This window comes from Podarcis tiliguerta (assembly GCF_965153285.1).
Source record: "Podarcis tiliguerta genome assembly, chromosome: 4".
In the NCBI taxonomy this organism is placed as follows: Eukaryota; Metazoa; Chordata; class Lepidosauria; order Squamata; family Lacertidae; genus Podarcis; species Podarcis tiliguerta.
Genome location: NC_139537.1, coordinates 39,063,256 through 39,084,844, shown reverse-complemented (window position 1 = coordinate 39,084,844; position 21,589 = coordinate 39,063,256). Strand labels below are relative to the sequence as shown.

Here is a 21,589-nt window from a genome sequence, read left to right as displayed (position 1 = left end):
TCCTGATTACGTAAGCCAAATGCTCCGCTTAACTCAGGATTTGCAGAGTAAGTTGGAGCCATAATAAAGAAATCAATTTCTAAGTACTCATTATATTAACATTCAGTTACGTGCGACCAGGAATGACCTTTTTTTTTGGGGGGGGGGTTGAGCATGTGACTCTAAAAGGCTCTCATGTGACATAGCTAGCACTGGAGATTTGGGATATAGAATCCAAGTGATCAAATTGATATGCACTAAGGGCACAATCCTCTAGTGATGACTCTGTGACTGAGTTCCAGTTAAATTAACAGAAAATATGGACAAGCTAGGAAATACACAAGTGACAGGAAAGTGGAGGTAGTAATTTAGAGGCTCTTCCAAGGGCTTTTCCAGACACGCTTATGTCCCATTGATATTGTTTTGTATGAAACCTGTCCGTTGCCATGATTGGCCCATCCATAGAGGTGAACTAGGCAACTGCCTTGTGTGCCAGCATTTCAGGCTGCCTGTTTCAGTAATGCTGTTTGTCCTGTGGAAAGAGCTACTGCCAATACTTTTTGTCCATTCTCTAGATGACATTGGCTGCATTCCATGGGGTTTGACTAAGGGGTTTCTGATCACCATTGGTGATGAATTCACAGATGTTAAAAATGAATGTAAGAAAACAAGGCTGCTTTCCTTAATGTGCTGCCGTTATACTGCTTAGCATACAGGAAGAAACAAGGGGGGTATATTTTATTTTGCCCAGGGCAGCAAGAAACTCTTGCTTGGCTCTGGCATTCCATTAAAGGAGTACTTCTGATGTACCTGAGACCTTGAGCAACCACCGACAGAATAGATAATACTGGTCCTGATGGACAAAAGGTGCTTTCAGAAAGGAGCTTATATAAAAAAACCAGAGGAAGGGCAATAATAGCCAGTCATGCTTAAAGGCAAACAAACAGAGAATAATAGATAAATAAATAAACCTAAGGCACAATCAACCTGTATATACAGCTGTAATATAACACCACATTCAAAACCTCCTGCCTTGGGCTGTGTGCAAGCAGAGAAGATGCAACTTTCCCCAAGGCAGCTTTGCCTGAGTTACCTGCAGGATGGGGCAGCACTGGCAGCAGCCAAATTTGTGGGCATGTCCCATATGGTCCGGAGCTTCTGGCATTACCAGAGTAGTGTATGAAGTAGCCACACTGCACTGGAGTGTCTCCCATGCTGTTGAAGTAATGTTCAGAATGATCCCTTGAAGTGGATGAAATTCATGAATACTGCATCCAATGAATAGGAATTTGGTCCACATTTTTTGTTTGGGGGGGCAGTGCAGGGAGTTTAATTACTGAAATCAGTCCCTCTTCAACACGGTACAGTCTCATCATAGAAGGAAGAACCACACTGTAGTTTGCTGTTCGACCTTCCTCCCTCTTCCTCTCTCTCTCTCTCTCTCTCTCTCTCTCTCTCTCTCTCACGCACACACACATACAACTTCTACAGGAGCCACTCCCCTGTGCTGCTATCTGAAACACTTGACAGTGAATTATTGAGAAAAATATGCATATGTGAAATTAATAAAACTTAAGAGACCTGTTGCTTGATTCCCCCAAATTGTAACCAAATCTTGCCCTATCAGTATTCTAAAATCAGTAGATAAGGGTTGCCGCCCTTCCCCTCTCGTAGTTGAGCACTGTAATAACAACAGCCCCATGTGGGCGGTGGATCACATGGGTTTTCCCCAGCTAGGGTTGTCGTATGTCTGGGAAATCCTGGCTATATCCTCCTTTTGGTGACCAACATGCCCATCTGGGTGGGCTTTTACATTTTAAAGGAAAATTCCGGGTTTGGAGTGCATGAGTTTTGAGCTCAGGTTGCTTGGGCTGCTCTGCACGCCGTGGCCACTGCCAGCCCAAACCAAGGAAAGAGATGCAGTGACAGCAGCCTCACACACCTCTTTTCCTGGCTCGGGCTGGCAGCAGTACAGCCCTCTTTTTTTCTGTTCAAGATATGGCAACCCTAAATTAACACCTCACTGGCTCTGCCCATACCTTCTTGAAATTCATTGTTCTAGCAGCCATTTGGAAGGCAAGGCAGGTTTTTATTTTAAACTGACCTGTTTATATCATTCTATTGCTCTGTGGTTATAGTATGGTACACTCTGATTGAATTGTTCTGCTTTTAGTGATACTCAGTTTTAATTGTTGATTAAAACAGCAACTCCTATATAGATCACCCTCAGAAACCTCTGGCAACATGTAGTGGGGTATACATTTAATTATCTATTGTTAATGCAGCAAACGAGAAATTAAGATGAGGAAAATTGACAGCACCAAAGTACGGCCCATGAAATCTGAGCAGCTTCTCCGTATAGAGGACCATGATTTTGCAATGAGACCTGGCTTTGGAGGTAAGTAAATTTGCTTTTTCATACTTGTTAATTGTTTTTTCTCATGCAGCAAACTGCTTGAGCCTGGGCCAAAGAGGTCATTTAAAAAGAGAATGGTATGTTTAACTCTATTTCTTCTTCCCCAAGGTTCAAAAATTGAAAACAACTAAGGATAAAACACTACTTGGTATTTAATTTCTAGCACTAGCAAATCTTCCAAATGATAGGTAAATGATAAATAAATGATAGATAGATTAGATTGATTGATTGATTGTCAGACTGTGCTGAATTCTCCTCCCCATGTGCTTTTTCTGTATATATTTTCTGCAAAACTTTATACACAAAACCTCAATGCAGTTTACAAAAAGATAAAACAATAAAATCAATGAAACTTCACAACCATACTTTAAAACATACAATAGTTAAAATACTAAAATAGATTAAAATTACCTCAACTTTCTAATCATCTGGGTAGACATGTCTGAACAATAATGTTTTTAGCAGGCACTGAAAAGAATACAGTGAAGATGCCATCTCAATCTCAATAGGTAGGGAGTTTCAAAGTGCAGGTGCTGGCACACCAAACAATCAAGTCCTTACAAATGTGGAATGGGTATTATGTGGCACATGTAGTGGTGCCAATTCTGCTGATCTAGGCAGTCGAGTGGACACATGTGGGGTACAGCGATCTCATAGGTAAACTGGTTCCAAGTTGTTATGGGCTTTATACACTAATAGTACTAGATTGAACTTGGCCCAGTAGCAAAACGGCAACCAGTGTAGATCTCTGAGCACAGGTGTTATATGCTGACAAGGCCTCACTCCTGTCAGCAATTGTGCTGCAGCATTTTGTACTAACAGCAGCTTCTGGATCAAGCATGAGGGAAGCTCCACATAGAGTGCATTGCAGTAATCTAGTCTCGAAGTAACCAACACATGAATTACTATTGCAAAGCTTTCCTGGTCTTTCCACATTTATTCAGGCTTGATATCCTAGAATTTTTTAAAAATGAAAAGCCAAAGTTCAAGGAAATGCCTGTTTATTTATAGTGTGTCATCAGCACACATGGCACTTTCTGGAGTGCAAGAGTTCCTGCCCTGAGGAGTTTACATTCTAAAATTTGACATGGGGAACATGGTATCTTGATCCCATTAGCTGGCAGTAGCTGCAGAAGCGAAATGATGGTTTACTTGCATAAACACAACTATTGTGGCATCCAGAATCCCGCACAGCCATTTGATGAGTTTTAAAGATATCCTGCAAGGACAGAAACTGATGCAGTAAACAATTTTATGTTTAGCGTTTTCATTAAAAAATGCAACCAAAATGCTCAGAGGTTTGTAGCAATTCCCCTAGAAGGAAAGGTGACAACATTTGGACTTTTTAGTTAGGAAAAGAAGGCAAGTAAGAGGGGAAATGAAGAAATTTATAAAATTATGTATGGCGTGAAGAAAAAGAAGAGTTTTTGTTTTGTTTTTCACTTCTCATAATAACATTAGAATCTGAGGTCCTGCAGTGAAGCTGAATGGGAGGAAAGACAGGACCCATGAAATGATGCTATTTCTTCACAGTCACAGCTCATTGCACAACTTCTGTAAATGGCTGTTAAAGAGGACTGAACAAATTTATGGTAAATAAGGCTGCTAGACATTATAGATGCTATTTTCAGGACCAGAAGCCTCTTTACTTTAAATACCAATTTGCTGGGGAGCCTAAGTGGAAGCAGGCTATAGCACTCATGTTCTGCTTTGGAGTTTCCCATAGACATCTGGTTTGCTACAATGGGAACAGAAGGCTGGACTGGACAGGTCTTTGGTCTGATCCAGCAACACTCTTAAGTGCTTCTTTCTGCATCCTGGAGCAGAAAAATCTATGACTCCCTCCCCTGTTTTCAGGTTTTGAGAGAAAAAATTCACAGTTTTGATTTGTGGATTGTAGAAGACCATATGTACTCTGAAACAATGGAGAAATCTGAAGCAAAGTCGAAACCTTATTAAGCTAAGTGGTTAAACTTTTCTGAATGGCTTTTAGAACCACCACTCTCTGAGCAGGTTTTCGTTAACAAAAGAAATATATGTGTTTGCACATACCTTCTAGTTTGGTCTTTAATGACAATCTTGCTGTAAGAGGGTTTCACAAGGTACATACTTATTTTTAATTATTTAAAGCAGGTTTTTTTTAAAAAATCCACATATATCCATTTCATGGTTGGTACTTCTCTTTTATTTCTTTTTGAAGGTTCTGTTAAACTCTCTGATCATCACATTTATTCTCTTTGTTATGTTCAAGGGTCACCAATACCAGTGGGCATTGATGTGCAAGTGGAGAGTATTGACAGCATTTCAGAAGTTGACATGGTAAGCTTTTCATTATTTCTCTACAGCAGTACTAGTATCCAGAAGTTTGACAAAAATGACTAGAAACACAGATTTTAGAAAGCAAACTCTGCTCTTCAAATATTGATGTACCCTTGCTCACTTTGCTTGCCAATCCAGCCCCACTGGAGTTTCCTCTTCCCATCCCATGCAACTACTAAAACTACTCACCTCCCCAACCTTATTTTTGAAGCTCTTTCTCTCTTCTGTTCTGCAGTCCCACTTTGCACCCCCTTTTCTGCCTTGACCCCTCTTTTGCGCAACCCTCCTTTGCACACAGTCTATCCCCTTACCAATTACTTCTCCTTCTCTCAGGTTTTCTTGCCCACTGTCACCAGAGCCCTAAAACTGTTGCACACATGCATACACATCTACCTTCCTCCCTACCTTCCATATTTCCCATCATTCCTCCAAATGCTACCACCCACTCAATTCCACATGCCTCTGGCCCAATTCCTCCCTTCTCTTCCCACCCCCCTCACCATCAGAGAACTAAAACTGTCCCACACACAGAGACCTTCCTCCCACATGACATTTACTATAGACATGAGTCCCCTCCTTTTTCTTCCTTCCCCACCCTCCTTCCCCTGTTCCTGCCTTTAGAATCTTGGGAAATAGCCCATGAAAGCAGTGTTATGGCAGACTACATACAATGTGGTTTATTGTTGATATATTCCTCTTTATTTTCTTTATATAAAGGACTTCACCATGACTTTATACCTCAGACATTACTGGAAAGATGAGAGGCTGTCATTTCCTAGTACCAGAAACAGAAGCATGACTTTTGATGGAAGACTAATAAAAAAGATCTGGGTACCTGATATATTTTTTGTCCACTCCAAAAGATCTTTCATCCATGACACAACTATGGAGAACGTTATGTTACGTGTCTACCCAGATGGAAATGTGCTCTTTAGCTTACGGTAAGCACAATGCTCTCCTTATCTTCCAGTCGCAGGAAACAAACATAAAGGTGAGAAGAATCACTAGCTCAGGGATAGACAGTGTGTTGCCCCCCAGATGTTGCTAGACCATAACTGCCATCTTCCCTATTTGCCATGCTGGCTGGGACGGATGGGAGCTGCAGTCCAGCAGCATCTGGAGCACATGGGGTTGACTACCTCTGCGGTAGCTCATTGTGATCCTTGCAGAAATTATAGGCATTGAAGGTTTATTCACATGGCACTTAGAGCCCATGGCATAGTTTGGTCATCAGCTGTCTGGTGAGTTTCAGCTTCATGGCCACAGGTTCAGAAACCTGGGTGGCTCAGGTTTTGTTGCACCATTTCTGCTATTCCTGTCTTCTCCCACTTTAGTCCATCCAGTCACAGAGGCTCTTCAGCTACCTCTACCCTCTGAGGTAAAGTGGTGACAATCAGGAAGAGCCTTTTTAGTGGTCGTCCCCCCCCCCCCCGTGTCTATGGAATACCCTCACCAGGAAAGCTTGCCTGGTGCTCACTTTGATGTCATTTCAACAGCAGGGAATTAAAAAATAATAATTTCCCCCATGGTCCCCCCCCTTTTAAACTGTTGAGAGTTAAACTGCTTGTTCTGCTCTGCTGAGTTATTAGTTGCCATGTTCTGCTGCTATTTTAAATGGTTATGTAATTATTTATTATTGCATTATTGCAAGGTATATTGATTTTACTTTTATTTCATAAGACACATTGTGCAGTATTATCCAAGCTGCTGCTCTCCAGGTGTTTTGGACTACAACTCCTGTCAATCCTAGCCAGCATGGTCAATGGTTAGATATGTTGTAATCCAAATCATCTCAAACACATCAGTTTGGGAAGGCTGATTAGTGTCTGCTAAGGATATCATCTGGAAGCCATGTGGTTCAAATGTCACCTCAGACCCTCTCACCCTGCAGATTAGGGATAATAATACTCATTTACTGTACAGGATTATTGTAAATGTTACTGAGATAATGTGTTTTGAACACTCCCAAGCACTATATAAATGCTAAGCAGGATGATGATGATGCTATGTGATATAAGAAAGCAATATATTGCATGTAAGTTTGAATGTAATTGGTCCAGAAGGTTACCTGGTAATTAAGTTCTTTTGGGCTCCAGGCTTTGTACACCCAAGGAAGCCACTGGCTTCCTTATGCTGGGAAGGATTAAAAAAGGCTTCTTGGTTAGGCTTGGTGTTTGCATGAACAACTTGCCTGGCTCTTATGAGGGCTTGCATGTCTGTTCAGTGGATTTTAATTTCAGGCTGTAGTCCCAGATGCTTTTCTCCTGCTTTTCACTCTGCTCATTCTGTAAGGCTGCCCAGCCTGAAGACAGCACCAAATGGAAACCCATTCTGTCTAGTATGAAAATTGGATAATATAAATTAAGCACCAGATATACGGTCCAATTCAGTGAATTATTCCACCACAGCTGCAGTTTGGGATGCTCAGGTGATGGAAAGATTAAATGATGTACTAAAATGATGTACACAGACAAATGTACAGTAAGCCTTCAATTACATGCATTTAACTTGTGTGCATTCAGCTTTACATGTGTGGCAAAAAAAACCTTTTTTAAAAAAATAAAAAGTGGTGGAAAGGGTTCTGATAAAAAATGACTTTGGCAATCCCACCCACCACTGAACCCAATAGGTTTTGACTACCATGCAATTTTGGCTTTAGACACAATCTCCGGAACGTAACCCCTGCATAAGTTGCGGGCTTATTGTACGTAGAACTATTTCTGTTTCCAAAAACAGTGGGAAACTGGGGAGAGGAACAGAGATTAAGGTAGGAGAGTGTTTCTACCTATAGGTCCCCAACTCTACAGAAGTATAATGAGGAGTGATAACTACTGCTCACTTCAACCCCAAGTGGTGAGAGTTGTACAAGTATGGTCCCTTCATATTGCCAGAGAATGTTCCTGGCAGCACAGATGTTCCAGGGCACAGATGTTAACCCTCTGCCAATGTGGGAGGGAAATTATAATGAGGGGAGGCAGGGGACTTGAGTTCTGAGGACACAAGCTCCTCTAGCATGCATCCCTGGAGCCAGATCCACTCCAGCAGCTCCTTTTGTTGAAGGGGAATCGGCCATTGCTGCCAAAAGGCTTGCAACAGATGGGGAAATTGTGCTCCTCCATGAATTTTCATAATTTTTACTTCTCTACATACTAAAATGATAAGGCCAAAATATTGAGCCAAAAATAAAAACATAAGACCCCCAACTGGAATCCCTCATTCATTGACCTTAAGGCGTTCATACATAATGAAAATGTTGATATAAACAGTAAAGCCTATCCCTTTGTTTTGCTTTATTGCTTTTCTGACAGAATAACAGTTTCTGCCATGTGCTTCATGGACTTCAGTAGGTTCCCACTTGACACTCAGAACTGCTCTCTAGAACTGGAAAGCTGTAAGTCTGGCTCAGTTATGGTATTGTATGTTCTACATGTGTGTGTTTTTAAATAGGAATTATTAGAAGTACCTTACCTATACTGTATTTTAAAGGCATATGGCATCTCAAGGACTTGGGGGGGGGGTCTTCAAATACTCTTCTTGGGAACTAGATTAGTAAAAAGCAATGAATATTTATAAAACGAGACAGAACACTCCCCCTCCATAAGCAAAGAGGGAACTATATTGGAAACCTCTGTCATTTCATGTCTGGTTTTGCTTAGGTATAATTTTGTATACCTTATTTGCTATGTAGTAAATGGCTGTGGTCTGTCTGAGGACTGTGGTAGCATAGAAGAGGAAGGTGATGAATGGCGATTTTAATGAAACACAAAGGTTTCTAGAGGACAAAGTCAGAATCTATCATGCCGTAGCATCCCTCTCTCCCAGGACATCTTTTTCCTGGTCATCAGAGGTGGCACACCAGGCCATGTTAAAGCATGAGCAAGCCTTACCCTATTACTCCACCAAGTTTCTTAAGTTAAAAAGAGCCATCCTGTGACAGTGACATGTTCAAGGGAGGGTGACAAGCATAGTAAAGGGTCAGGAAACCATGTCTTAGGAGGAGCAGTTGAAAGAGCTCAATAGGCATAGCTGGGAGAAGATAAGATTAACAGGAGTTTGATAGCAACAGGCAAGTTTATCTGCCATACAGAAGATGGAGCAGACTTGTTCTCTGTTGCTGCAGAGAGAGGAACTAGAACCAATGGGTGGAAATTGCAGGGATGCAGATTTCAGGTAAACATTAGGGGAAACTTCCTAATAGTAAGAGCTGTTCAGTGGTGAAACAGATTGCCTTGGGGTGCGGTGGGCTTACTGTAGACCAGGGGTCAGCAAACCTTTTCAGCAGGGGGCCGATCCACTGTCCCTCAGACCTGGGGGGGGGGGGGGCAGACTGTATTTTTTTTGGGAGGGGGGAATTAATGAATTCCTATGCCCCACAAATAACCCAGAGATGCATTTTAAATAAAAGCACACATTCTACTCATGTAAAAACACCAGGCAGGCCCCACAAATAACCCAGAGATGCATTTTAAATAAAAGGACACATTCTACTCATGTAAAAACACGCTGATTCCCGGACCATCTGTGGGCCGGATTTAGAAGGTGATTGGGCCGCATCCGGCCCCCGGGCCTTTGTTTGCCTATCCATGCTGTAGATGATGGAAAATCAAATTGGTTATAATCCCCTCCCCTCGCTTACCTTGCCCACTGTTATGGGCTTCATATGAAAGGAACGAATCAAGCAGCCAAGCTGTCTTCCTTTTCAGAGTCTGGTATTTTCAAATGCTATCTAGGTAATATAATGCGAGTTAAGGTGTAAATCAAGAGGAAAAAGAGTCACAGGCAAGTGATAGTCTGTTAAGTTTATTTATTAATTTTCCCACAGATGCCTACAATGAAGAAGACTTGATGCTGTATTGGAAGCACGGCAATGAATCTCTTAGCACAGATGAGCACATTTCCCTTTCCCAGTTCTTCATTGAAGAATTCAGTGCTTCTAGTGGGCTAGCATTCTATAGCAGTACAGGTATAGCGCCTGACAGTAATAGATTTTCTTGTTCTATCTAAATTCCTTTTGATCTTAGCAAAGAATAGTAGTCAGTGGAATGGTTGTTACGAAGGAAACCAGTTCAAAAGATTCTTTTCCACACCCACAGTGCATGTATCTATATTTTGATTTTCCTATTAATTTTTCTATGTGACACATGCATATTTTTTTTGGTATATCTAAGAGACCTAGAGCCATTTCAGAATTCATACTGAATTTCTATTTTGTTTCATCCACCCCCACTGTGCATGGTATGTATAGAAAATTAGAAGAGCACTGTAAAAGGAACTGAAAATAATTGAAATTTTAATGCCTCTGTATCACAATAAATTACATAGGGGAAAGGAGCATTAAGAAGTATGTTAGTCTGAAATTAATTGCCTCACAAATTTTAGAACTTTATATACAAAGGCTAGAATTGAAAGTGTTATTACGTTCATGCTTCAGGTCAATGAACAGCAGAACCCCATTGCATATTACAAACTGATTGTGGAATTACCCCATTTCAAATGGGATTTGCAGTGCAGTTGGAAGAGAGGGCACTTATGTTTGAAAAACACAAGTCTAACAATACAATCCTATGCATGTTTGCTTAGAAAGAACTATATTCAGTGGAGCTTGCTCCCAGGGACCTGTGAGTAGAATGGTAGGCCAAATATTTTTTGGGCATACAGAACCAATTGCATATTTCTTTGTATCCAGGCCATTCTAAATTTTGTTTTTATGCTGCAGTGAATAGGTAGGCTTTTAATTCTCCCTGTGCTAACCTGGTGTAATCATAATATACATATTATTCTGGATATATTACTTTCTTATATTCAGGCAGGGTGGGATATTCCTGTTCTTTATATGTGCTCTTCTGTAAGCAACAACTTTCTGAAACTTAGGATGAAGAAAGCCAATATTTCTGTTGGGTTGAAGAAGGGCCAAGGCTAGAGCTTTATTCTCAATGCAAATATCATTGTGTAGAGGGCCCTAATCAGACCAGGTCCTCTGTAAGGGAGTGGAGGGCTAAAGCTCTCTACCCCTCACAGCAGGTTCGCAATCCAGATCAACTCTCTGCATCTGAAATTTATTTTTTAAAAGGAATTCATGCAATTACTTATTGTAAGAATGGTGTCACATCCAGCTTGACTCTAAAACATACACTTTTTAGTGTTAAATTTCTATATGAAGATATGCTAGAGCACAAGCCTGTCTGGATGTCATGCTTTATAACCTGGTGGTGTATAAGCTTTACACAAGTTCAGGATCAGTGTATACGCCAGCTCATTGTTCACACAGCCAATTAACTCATAGGGATTAAGAAAGCGAAGAACCACGATCCAACTTCTACTTAGTTTAAAAATCCTTGACTACCAGCCAGTAAATTGTGGTAGATCAGTATAAAATATTTTATACACAGAACAATTTCCTCAAACTTTTAGATACAACTAATTTAATTGTACAGTACATTTGCTTTTGGGACACGGGTGGCGCTGGGGGTAAAACCTCAGCGCCTAGGACTTGCCGATCGCATGGTCGGCGGTTCAAATCCCCGCGGCGGGGTGCGCTCCCGGCGTTCGGTCCCAGCGCCTGCCAACCTAGCAGTTCGAAAGCACCCCTAAGTGCAAGTAGATAAATAGGGACCGCTTACCAGCGGGAAGGTAAACAGCGTTCCGTGTGCTGCACTGGTTCTCCAGATGCAGCTTGTCACGCTGGCCACGTGACCCGGAAGTGTCTGCGGACAGCGCTGGCTCCCAGCCTATAGAGTGAGATGAGCGCACAACCCTAGAGTCTGGCAAGACTGGCCCGTACGGGCAGGGGTACCTTTACCTACTTTTGCTTTATTGGCTGCAGTAATAGAGGAACAGATTTGACTTAATATTGATAGTGTAACTCCCCCCCCTCGAAAAGTTCAAAATAGAAAATCAAGTAACAATGCTTGTGATCTGAATGATTAAAAGTAGAAGAGACAGTGATTTAGGCTGCAATCCTATACCTACTTATTGGAAGTCAGGCCCATTGAACTCCATGGGGCATACTTCTGAACAGACATGTACAGGACTGCACTATATTTGCCATTAAAGTTAGCCAATATGATTGCATATTTTAAAATCTCACTTAACTTTTCCAAGTTGAAAATATGTGGGAGACTTTAGAGCACAATCCAAACTCCCAAGCTACTGGGCAAAGGTTTGGATGGGACTTGAGAGCTCTCTCTGCCCAGCCCAGAACAGTCCAGAATCAAGCATCACTCTGCTGGCGTGGAGCTCCCTGTTCCACTCACCAAAAACACAGTCAGTGGAAGTACTGCAACAGGCTTCCTGTGGCTGGTAGCCCATAGAAAGTTGGACAGGGAGGGACTGAGCCAACCTATGGTCTGCTGGATCCTGAGCCAGCTCCACTGCAAACATTTGACAGCACAGAGCTTAATTCAGGTATAATTGCTATGCCAGCCGCAGGTTGGTGGCACCTGGAGCCAACTTTTGCCTGCCTCTGCTTTCCACCCCAGCTAGCATGGGGCTGCAGATACAGATTCAGATTGCTCTGCCAAGTAGGATTATTAGAGTAGAATTTCTACTACAATATAATGCAATGTGATTTTTATTATAAAAGCAGGCTTTTATTTTTGAAGCTATGTTTTTCTTCCTTTAACAGCATGTGTGCTGTTCCTGCAGAATTATGCAATGATTCACTAGATGGCACTGTCTCCTGTGCAGTGCTGTTGCTTCAGTAGTCAGATGCTTGGTTTAACAGCAAAAAAGTGAAGCCAATGAAGAAACAAGAACAAATATAACTTGAGAATTTATTATTATGAAATATCCCTGAAGCATTTTCATAATGGTAGTACTAATCATGCAAGACATGATTAGTCAAATTCCTGGTGGATTAACTGCAATTCTGTTGTTAGCCTGTACTTGTATAGCATTTTTTAAATTCCCATCAATTAGAGGTGTTTTTGATCTTCCAAAGCCATTACTTTAACAAAGGAACTAGTTATAGATTCTACCCCACATGCACAGGATCACAGGTTTCGAAAGGACCCACCTATAACACTATTTAAATAGGTAAAGGAGGTGGTAAATGTATGCATATTAATAAGTCACAGTTCAGTGGAGGGAGAACAGAATGTGGATGTTAAGGAATATATTTACATATTTCAACAGGTTGGTACAACAGACTCTTCATAAACTTTGCCCTGAGGAGACATATTTTCTTTTTTGTACTACAATCCTATTTCCCATCTATGCTGATGGTGATGCTGTCATGGGTCTCATTTTGGATCGACCGAAGAGCTGTTCCTGCAAGGGTATCACTAGGTAAGCTCTCATATGAATATATTTAGGGTATGGTGGAAAATACCTTGTAGCAATTGGCTTGTGTTGGCTTTATAGGTAGTTCACAGAAGTATATAATCATTATCTTACTCTTCCTACATTATCTAACACTTATTTCATTTCTGGTAGAAGGAATTTAAGTGTGCTTTGCCTAGTTTTGCTATACCCAAAGTTGTTCATTAATCAGAGAGCTGTGAGATGCAGCAGTGTGAGAGGAAAGGTAGGCGGGGAACTGTCTGGAGAGTTAATTAACTCAACTCAGCATTTCTTGTGAAATCATCTGTCCTGGAGGGAGATTTCACTTTTCCTTTGCATGAAAGAAATGGCTGACCTGGGCAATAAACCCAGACATTAGCTTAGTCATAAGTGACAAAGTGGTAGAAAACGTTTTTTACTATGTACTTTGTACTATGTACAAGTTGCAGGCATTTTCTATGTATGTGAGGTGGTACAATGTACCGATGTTTGTGCTCACATGCATCTCAGTACATACTGTCAAGTGCCAGTAACTAAGAACCTCATGGTTGGTGAGCTGAGTTTGTGTGAGCTCTAAATCTGAAGCCTTGGTGGCAGAAGAGCAACGTGCAGCATCAGCCCTGATGGCAGCCGAAACAGAAAGCCTCTCTGTTGGCCAAATCTGGCATACCGTACTTTTCCATCTATAAGATGCCTCCATGTATAAGATGACCCCTATTTTGGGGGACTATAATTTTAAAAAATGGGAGTAGATGGCTATATTACCAGAGTTGCTAAGCTTTTGGGGGGTTGCTTTTGGGAAGGATTGTGCAGTTTTTTGAAGGGAAACGCAGAAAATAACTAACCCCAAAGACAAGAGCTCAGAATTGCTTGTGTCACAGAATCCGACAAGCGTCTGCCCGTTTGCAAACCCAAGCCGGAAACTGAACACCCAATTGCTGCAGTGGCAGCCAATCCAAGGCAGCTCTTGATGCAGCAACCACTCTTCCGCCCAATTAACACAGGAGTAGCCAATCCAAGGGGACGCGGGTGGCGCTGTGGGTAAAACCTCAGCGCCTAGGACTTGCCGATCGCATGGTCAGCGGTTCGAATCCCCGCGGCGGGGTGCGCTCCCGTCGTTCGGTCCCAGCGCCTGCCAACCTAGCAGTTCGAAAGCACCCCTGGGTGCAAGTAGATAAATAGGGACTGCTTACCAGCGGGAAGGTAAACGGCGTTCCGTGTGCTGCGCTGGCTCGCCAGATGCGGCTTCATCACGCTGGCCACGTGACCCGGAAGTGTCTCCGGACAGCGCTGGCTCCCGGCCTCTAGAGTGAGATGAGCGCACAACCCTAGAGTCTGGCAAGACTGGCCCGTACGGGCAGGGGTACCTTTACCTTTACCTAGCCAATCCAAGGCAGCCCTTGATGCAGCCAACAATCACACACCAAAACGCCACTTACAAGCTGCAGCTCGCAGCTGCAACCAATCACCTGGTCCCCCAATGTACTGCCTTAGTATTAGACGAGCCCAGTTTTTAAACGCTATTTTGGAGTAAAAAACCTTTGTCTAATACATGGAAAAGTGCGGTAAAGACTACATGTCTGGAAGCGAACAACTTTCTACTACAGTGGTACCTCGGGTTATAGATGCTTCAGGTTACAGACTCCACTAACCCAGAAATAGTACCTCAGGTTAAGAACTTTGCTTCAGGATGAGAACAGAAATCACGTGGCGGCGGCGAAGTGGCAGCAGGAGGCCCCATTAGCTAAAGTGGTACCTCAGGTTAAGAACAGTTTCAGGTTAAGAACGGACCTCCAGAACGAATTAGGTTCTTAACCCGAGGTTCCACTGCATCTGAAACTGTGGGTGGTTAACTGAGAGTCAGGCAACATGGTTTCAGATGCTTACAAAACCTTACGTTATGAGGCAAACTAGTCCATACATTAAATGTGTGATCATATTTGCATATCATTAATTATTTTAAAAAGCAGCTGGTGGGAGGGGGACATGAACCTGGACTGTGAAGTGGGGGGTTAACCAGCTCTTCCTGTACTATTTCTCCACAAAAGTAATCATCCTGGAGCTACCATCTGCCCTGGAAGGGAAGCTGCTCATATAGCATCTTCCCTTGTGGGTCAAAAAGCTTAGAGGGATTGTCATTGAGAAAAATGATGCAGGGGAAGGGTTAACCCCCACAGGTACATCATTTGGTGGACATCTCCCTAGAACATATGAAATTCTGCAGTCCTTTTAATTTTTTAAAAGAAAGACCTAATATGAAAGGATACATTTTATGAACCTAACAAATAATATATGTTTTCTACTTAAATTATTCATCACTACATAGGAACCGTGCTACTTAACCCCTTTCTCCCCTGCCGCCCCTTCAAGGATCAATGTGGCTAATGTTGAAAAGCATGTTCTTTAATGGGTATTAATACCCTGTTCTGAGAACCACTGTTTCACTATATCTTCACCTAGAATCAGGCCATATTTAATTGCTAGAGATTTAAAAGGGAATGGTTGATTTCTCATTACTAATTCTAATTAATGGAGCAGTATTCCAAGAAACTGAATTTGTGGTGTCTTGCTTCTTACTTAAGGGATACCCTTGAGGGCCATTGGTTAAAAAAACCCCCAAACATACAGAGTTTGTTAAAATATCCATTAAAGAACTATGCTTTTAAAGTAGAAAAATAACTTATTTAAAATTAATATTTTATTATTATAAAACAAAAGCATAACAAATACAGTTAGGAGATACACAGGAAAGAATAAATGTGGAAAACTAACAGTAATTATATTAAATAGTATAGAAATAGTATATTAAATAGTAAAGAAAATCCATGTTGAGTTTTATCAGGTAGCAGTAAGATTCCTTCAAAGAGTAGGGATATTTTGTTCTAAAAGGTGACAAGAAGACTTATAAGAAAATGTAAGCCAGAATAGTCTTCACATCATATTTGCCTGGGATTTGCAGCTTGGCTGAAAACCTGGCCCTTCCTTCTACACTGGAAATATGAGGCTTCCTTGACTCTGCATGTTGTTCCTCTGAGAAAAATGGAGCTTGGAAACATCTTTCAAGGAGAAAAATAGGTGCAACTCTAATGTTTTCTGTAAAAGAGCACTTAAAGGCTGGGGAAAGACATTGTCCTCACTAACCTTGTGTTGCCACTGAGCCTTGTACGTGGGTTGAAATCTGGTACCACCACCACGAATCCTGGGGACTCAATTCAATTATTTGTCATGTGATATTTATATATGCCATGTGCTGATAGAGGAAGGAAGTTAGGGGGCACCAACCATTTGTACACACGTTATTACTGTGCATATTTTTGCAAAATGCAAGACCTTATTGATGCTGTCCCTTCATCTTTTCTGTCTCTCCTGGCAGGTATAACTACTGTGCTGACAATGTCAACCATAATCACAGGAGTAAGTGCCTCAATGCCTCAGGTGTCTTATATCAAAGCCGTGGATGTATACTTATGGATCAGCTTTCTCTTTGTCTTCCTGTCTGTCATTGAATATGCAGCTGTAAATTATCTCACAACAGTGGAAGAAAGAAAACAGCTGAAAAAGAGAGGAAAGGTATATACTTGCTTGTGTTCTAGTCACAGAAAACACTATTGTTTGTGATGTCTGTGCTGTGCTTTGTGTTTCATAGTCCTTAGGCATTTGGGAAGCCTGTTAAAATGGTGTCTGTTCTTGCATTGTGTTCTAGAACTCCATTATTTCACCAAGCCTTAACCAAGGATTGCCTGCTTCTCAAACTCCAGTGTTACAGTTAAACTCTGTTCTTTGTTAACTTCTGTAGTCTAACCTTCAGCCAGATGGTGCTAAGGTCGGCTAACAACAAAAGTAAAAGAAAATATTATAATAAATATATTTATAAATGTATAAATAAATATTTCTAAATAAAATAAAATTAAAATACTTAGAAAAATATATAAAACCAAGGCAGGAAGAACATCATTACAGCCAATAAAAACCACAAGTTAAAAACATCAGTTCAGCTTATGGACCTATTTAAATAAAAATGTAATTGACTACTGATGGAAGATCATTAGAGGTCTCACTTGGCAAGGAATTCCAGAGGCTATAAGAGCAGTTACCAAGAAGACTACCTCTTTCCCACCAAATGTCCCTCAGATGTAAGCAGATAAACAGAAGGGCCTCTCCCGAGAAACTTAAAATCTTGACAGCCTCATATTGGAGAATACAGTCTTTCAGGTAATCTGGTCTCAAGTTGTGGCGGACCGTGCAGATCATAGCTAGAACTTTCAGTTATGCTTGAAAATGGACTGGGCCAGTGAAACTGTTTTAAGTCCGGTTGCAGCATTCTGAAGCAGTTCAAGTTTCCACTCTTCAAAGGCAGCTGCATGTAGAGCATGTTGCAATATTCCAAACAGGATGTAGCTAAGGCATCTGTTACCATGTGTGCACTTGGTGGTAAAAATAAGGGCATCCAGTTCAGGGCTAAAGCCAGGATTTACACTGCAAATCTAAGTATCAAAGAGGAGTGCAACCCACTCCAAGGTAGACGAAACCCCATTTCCTAATCTGCCTTTCAACACCAAAGGCTAATAGCTAAGGGATCACATAACAATCTCCAACAGCACTTTCTGAACCTGTCAGTCCAAGAAGATTCAGAATCACCATAAAAACTGTGTCTCAAGTCCCATCCCATCCAAGAAGGGACTGAACTACTGTAAAACTGCCTCTGAATCCTGTCCCATCACAGCAGTCCAACATGAAAGCTGCAGATAAGCCTAGCTGAACCAACTAATTTTTTGTGGGTAAAAAGAAAAACAGAGATTATTTTGTGGTGGGGGAAGACTTGTACGTATCATGGACTGTTAACAGTTAAGTCAGATTTGGAGTAGACTTGAGTTTAAGTTACTGATTTCAAGGAGTCTACTCTGAATATGATTTAAATAGCACCCTGTTCTTTTCTTTTTAACTGTTAAAAGTTAGGCTAACAAGATAGATCATGTTTATTTTTAATAAAAATCTCAAAGCAGTTTACAGCATATTAAATCAATAAATCAATAAAACATTAGCCGGGCAATGTTCCTCCGGCCTCATTAGAAGCCTCTTCCAGTAGGGCTGGTGAGTCTGGCCAGGTAGAAAGGGCCTTGCAGGGAGTGGCCTTCACACCTCACAGCTGGGCGATGTCACTCTGGCCTCATGAGGAGCCTCATGAGGAGGCTGGTGAGTGTGGGCCTCGCCCCCTAGGCCAGGTGGAAAGGGCCTTGTGGGGAGTGGCCTTCACGCCTCACAGCGAATATGAATGTGCTATATACCATTGGTAAATAACTTTTGTTTTCACAAATCTTCTGTAGTGTTCATTGAAAAAGGTAACTATGGATTCTAGGTTGTTGTCATAAGAGACACATAGTTCCTGTATCTGTAATTTTAATACAAAACTTAACGTTAGAATGTCAATTGATTTTTAAAAAATACTCTTCCACTTTTCTGTCCTACATGTTAGACAACAAAGCACTCATTGGTGTCACTTGTGAAAACATCCTTGTTGCTGATAGTCTTCTGTTAAAACTATTTCCTGTATGCGGGATTAAAAAGAAGAAGCACTTGTTCTTCAGTCACTTTATTTAACCAGTAATTGTCCCTTTTTTCCTAGGCTGCTGGATTGTATAATATTGATGCAGTGCAAGCAATGGCCTTTGATGGCTGCTATCACGACACAGACACCACTGACATTGACCTGACCACCTTTTCAGTCCCTTCTGAAGAAAGTTCAACACGAGGGCAAGCACCCAGCACCCCCACTCTAGATGCAGCTCGTATCAAGAGGAAGAGATCCTTGAAAGGGAATGTGGGCAGGATTATTTTGCAGAACAATCATGCCATTGACACATACTCCAGGGTTATATTTCCTACTGTATATATTGTATTCAACTTTTTTTACTGGGGTTTGTATATATGAATGATTATAACTGATATATTTTTCATATGAGCACACCAGAAATGCATAGTAAAATACACATGCCATGATCTGTGTAAGCAGAGATGCTTTAGAGATTCTGGTACCCAAATAACAGGTTTTTCTCCCTGCTTGCAAAATCTATTATCTAAAATGGAAGTCCCAATGGCTCTGAGTTTGTTATGCACTCTCGGCTATTATTCCTAAATGATGATAGGTGGTTTTAAGCTAGTTTGTATGGCAGCAGTGTAAAATACCTATTTCTGCTGTGTGATGCACAGGATTGGTAGTTATGCAGCTTCCCACAACGCAGCCATCTAGCTAACAGAACTATTTTAAAGCTGCCAAGAGTGGCTAGACCATACAACCATACACCATACAACACCTAAATCTTCCTTCCTCTGCCAACGTCGCCCACCACTCCTACCTATGATCCAGACTAGTGTTATACACTCAGGACTAGGATCTTTCTCTGAATGAATTCACTCTTCACATTCCTTCTTGCTTACTTAAAAACATATAAAGCTCAGTAGCCTTCATTCTTTGATGACTGGAGCTGACTAGGAGCTGACTTAGGAAGCTGACTAGGAGCAAAATTAGACCTGGTGCTGGAGAATCTAACCACAGACTGCCTGAGTTGTTATAATATAGCAGCTGGTATTCTATCCAGCCATTGGAAGGTGCATGTTGTGGAATAACCACAGATAATCAGTTTTAATTGAAGGTTCACAACAGGAAACTATGGTAGAAATCTCTGAAATAGTAACTAGTATAAATGCTATTCTGCTCAATTTAATTAAGACCAAGTAATTTCAGTCACTGCCATATCTGTAAAAAATATGGTGGCAGCCAGCAGTAGCTTTACAGTCCAATCCAATGCATGTTTACTCAAAAATTAGCTCCAGTTCTTTCATTGGGACATTATTCCATATAGGTATACATAGGACTGCACTCAAAACTACACATTGCATGTATTATCTTCTGGACCACAGCAGTCTAGGGAGACTGCAAGTTTAAGTGAAAAATGGCAGGCATAGTTATATAGGGGCTATTTAACCCTTCTTCCTCTGATTATTTTTCCGTTCCAATTATCCCAAGTGTTTTTTCAAAGGGTGGGGGCACATCCAGGAAATTATACATGAATATGTGTCCTGTCGTGTTTGATTAGTTAACTGAGGAACTCTCCTATTATGCTACAAACTGGATCAATTTCCTCAAAGAACAAACACTGGCCCTTAAAAAGGTCATAAGGAGGCTGCAAGCACCTGTCACTAAGTAGGGAGAAATTTTATAAAATGTGAACCCCAGATGTAAAGTGGAAGATTCTATGGTTTTTTACATTTAAGTTCTTGTGAACCTATCTCCTTGACATCTCTTTGAAAATCATGCTGGAAATTTTTCTCTTTCTTGTTTCTGAGCCAAGCCAAAGATCCCATATAAGGTATTAATCATATAATATATATCAGACTAGAACTGCTATTAAGTTTAGCCAAATTAATTTCCTATTCTTTGGGCTCATCCATCCATACCTTTGCCCCGTGCTTTCTAGGTCCAGGTCCAGGCTTTCCATGGAAACCCAATTGACATTTGCTCCGATTCAGCAGTAAAACGCAGGCCTTGCTGGGTAAAGCAAAAGAAACACACCATACACACACAAACACAGACCTGGAAAGTTGAGAGCTGTGCCTAGAAACATGGCATAATGTTGTAGGCTAACAATAAAATGAAGTGTGGATGAACGCTTTGTTGCAATCACTGTATCACACCCACAGGAGCACTCCCATTCATTGTAATGGAACTACTCTAGGGGAAATGGTTTGTAGTTTTGCACTTCTGATTAATGTTTTATAATTTTGCAATTCAATGTGCAGTATGGAAATATCCATTAATAAAAATATAAAAATATATGCAAGTAGTGGGTTATAATAAAGATTTTGTTTTTAAAAAGAAGGCATTCTCTGGTGTGTGCATTTTTCCTGATGGTAGGAGGAACTGCTCTCCCTGTTTAGAAAAGGGTGCTTGCCTAGAATCTCACAAGTTGTGTATTTATTTTTTACAATTCCAGCAACTACCCTTATAGTGAGAACATTAACCATTTATCAGACACCAGTCTCAGCTGTGCCTCATTCCCAGAAACTGGGGTGGCATGCAGGATTACTTTCCATGGGCGTAGGCGGGGGGGCAGCTGCTCCCTTAGATCAAGTAAGGTAAAGGTAAAGGGACCCCTAATCATTAGGTCCAGTCGCGACCGACTCTGGGGTTGTGGCGCTCATCTCACTTTATTGGCCAAGGGAGCCGGCGTACAGCATGGTCGTGGCCAGCATGACTAAGCTGCTTCTGGCAAATTAGAGCAGCGCACGGAAACGGCATTTACCTTCCCGCTGGAGCGGTACCTATTTATCTACTTGCACTGGTGTGCTTTCGAACTGCTAGGTTGGCAGGAGCAGGGACCGAGCAACGGGGGGAGCTCACCCCGTCGCGGGGATTCAAATCGCCAACCTTCTGATCGGCAAGTCCTACGCTCTGTGGTTTAACCCACAGCGCCAATTAAAACAATAGAAATACTTTACTGACCAATCACTGCTTCCCCCAAAAGTCCTGGCTACGCCACCGTCTTTCTTTTGCGAAACTCGAAACTGTCTCCTTGTTATGCCAAAAGGGACACTTTT

At 41.4% G+C, this 21,589-nt stretch overlaps 1 protein-coding gene across 7 annotated transcripts in view; it reads left to right on the top strand.

Annotated features, from left to right (window-relative positions):
- The window catches only part of GABRR3 (gamma-aminobutyric acid type A receptor subunit rho3), a 31,523-nt gene extending 10,656 nt beyond the window's left edge, over positions 1 to 20,867 (top strand). For 6 of the 7 annotated variants that reach the window (XM_083438421.1, XM_083438420.1, XM_083438422.1 and 3 more), the window contains 8 exons: positions 2,265 to 2,377; positions 4,647 to 4,714; positions 5,432 to 5,655; positions 8,023 to 8,105; positions 9,537 to 9,677; positions 12,848 to 13,000; positions 16,368 to 16,564; positions 18,618 to 20,867. In XM_083438421.1, the coding sequence (XP_083294547.1) occupies positions 2,265 to 2,377; positions 4,647 to 4,714; positions 5,432 to 5,655; positions 8,023 to 8,105; positions 9,537 to 9,677; positions 12,848 to 13,000; positions 16,368 to 16,564; positions 18,618 to 18,923 (1,285 nt within the window). In that variant the 3' untranslated portion in view covers positions 18,924 to 20,867. Of the gene's footprint in view, positions 1 to 730; positions 821 to 2,264; positions 2,378 to 4,646; positions 4,715 to 5,431; positions 5,656 to 8,022; positions 8,106 to 9,536; positions 9,678 to 12,847; positions 13,001 to 16,367; positions 16,565 to 18,617 lie in introns of all 7 variants that reach the window. The other variant, XM_083438424.1, reaches the window with a different exon arrangement.
- The last annotated feature ends 722 nt before the right edge of the window (positions 20,868 to 21,589 follow it).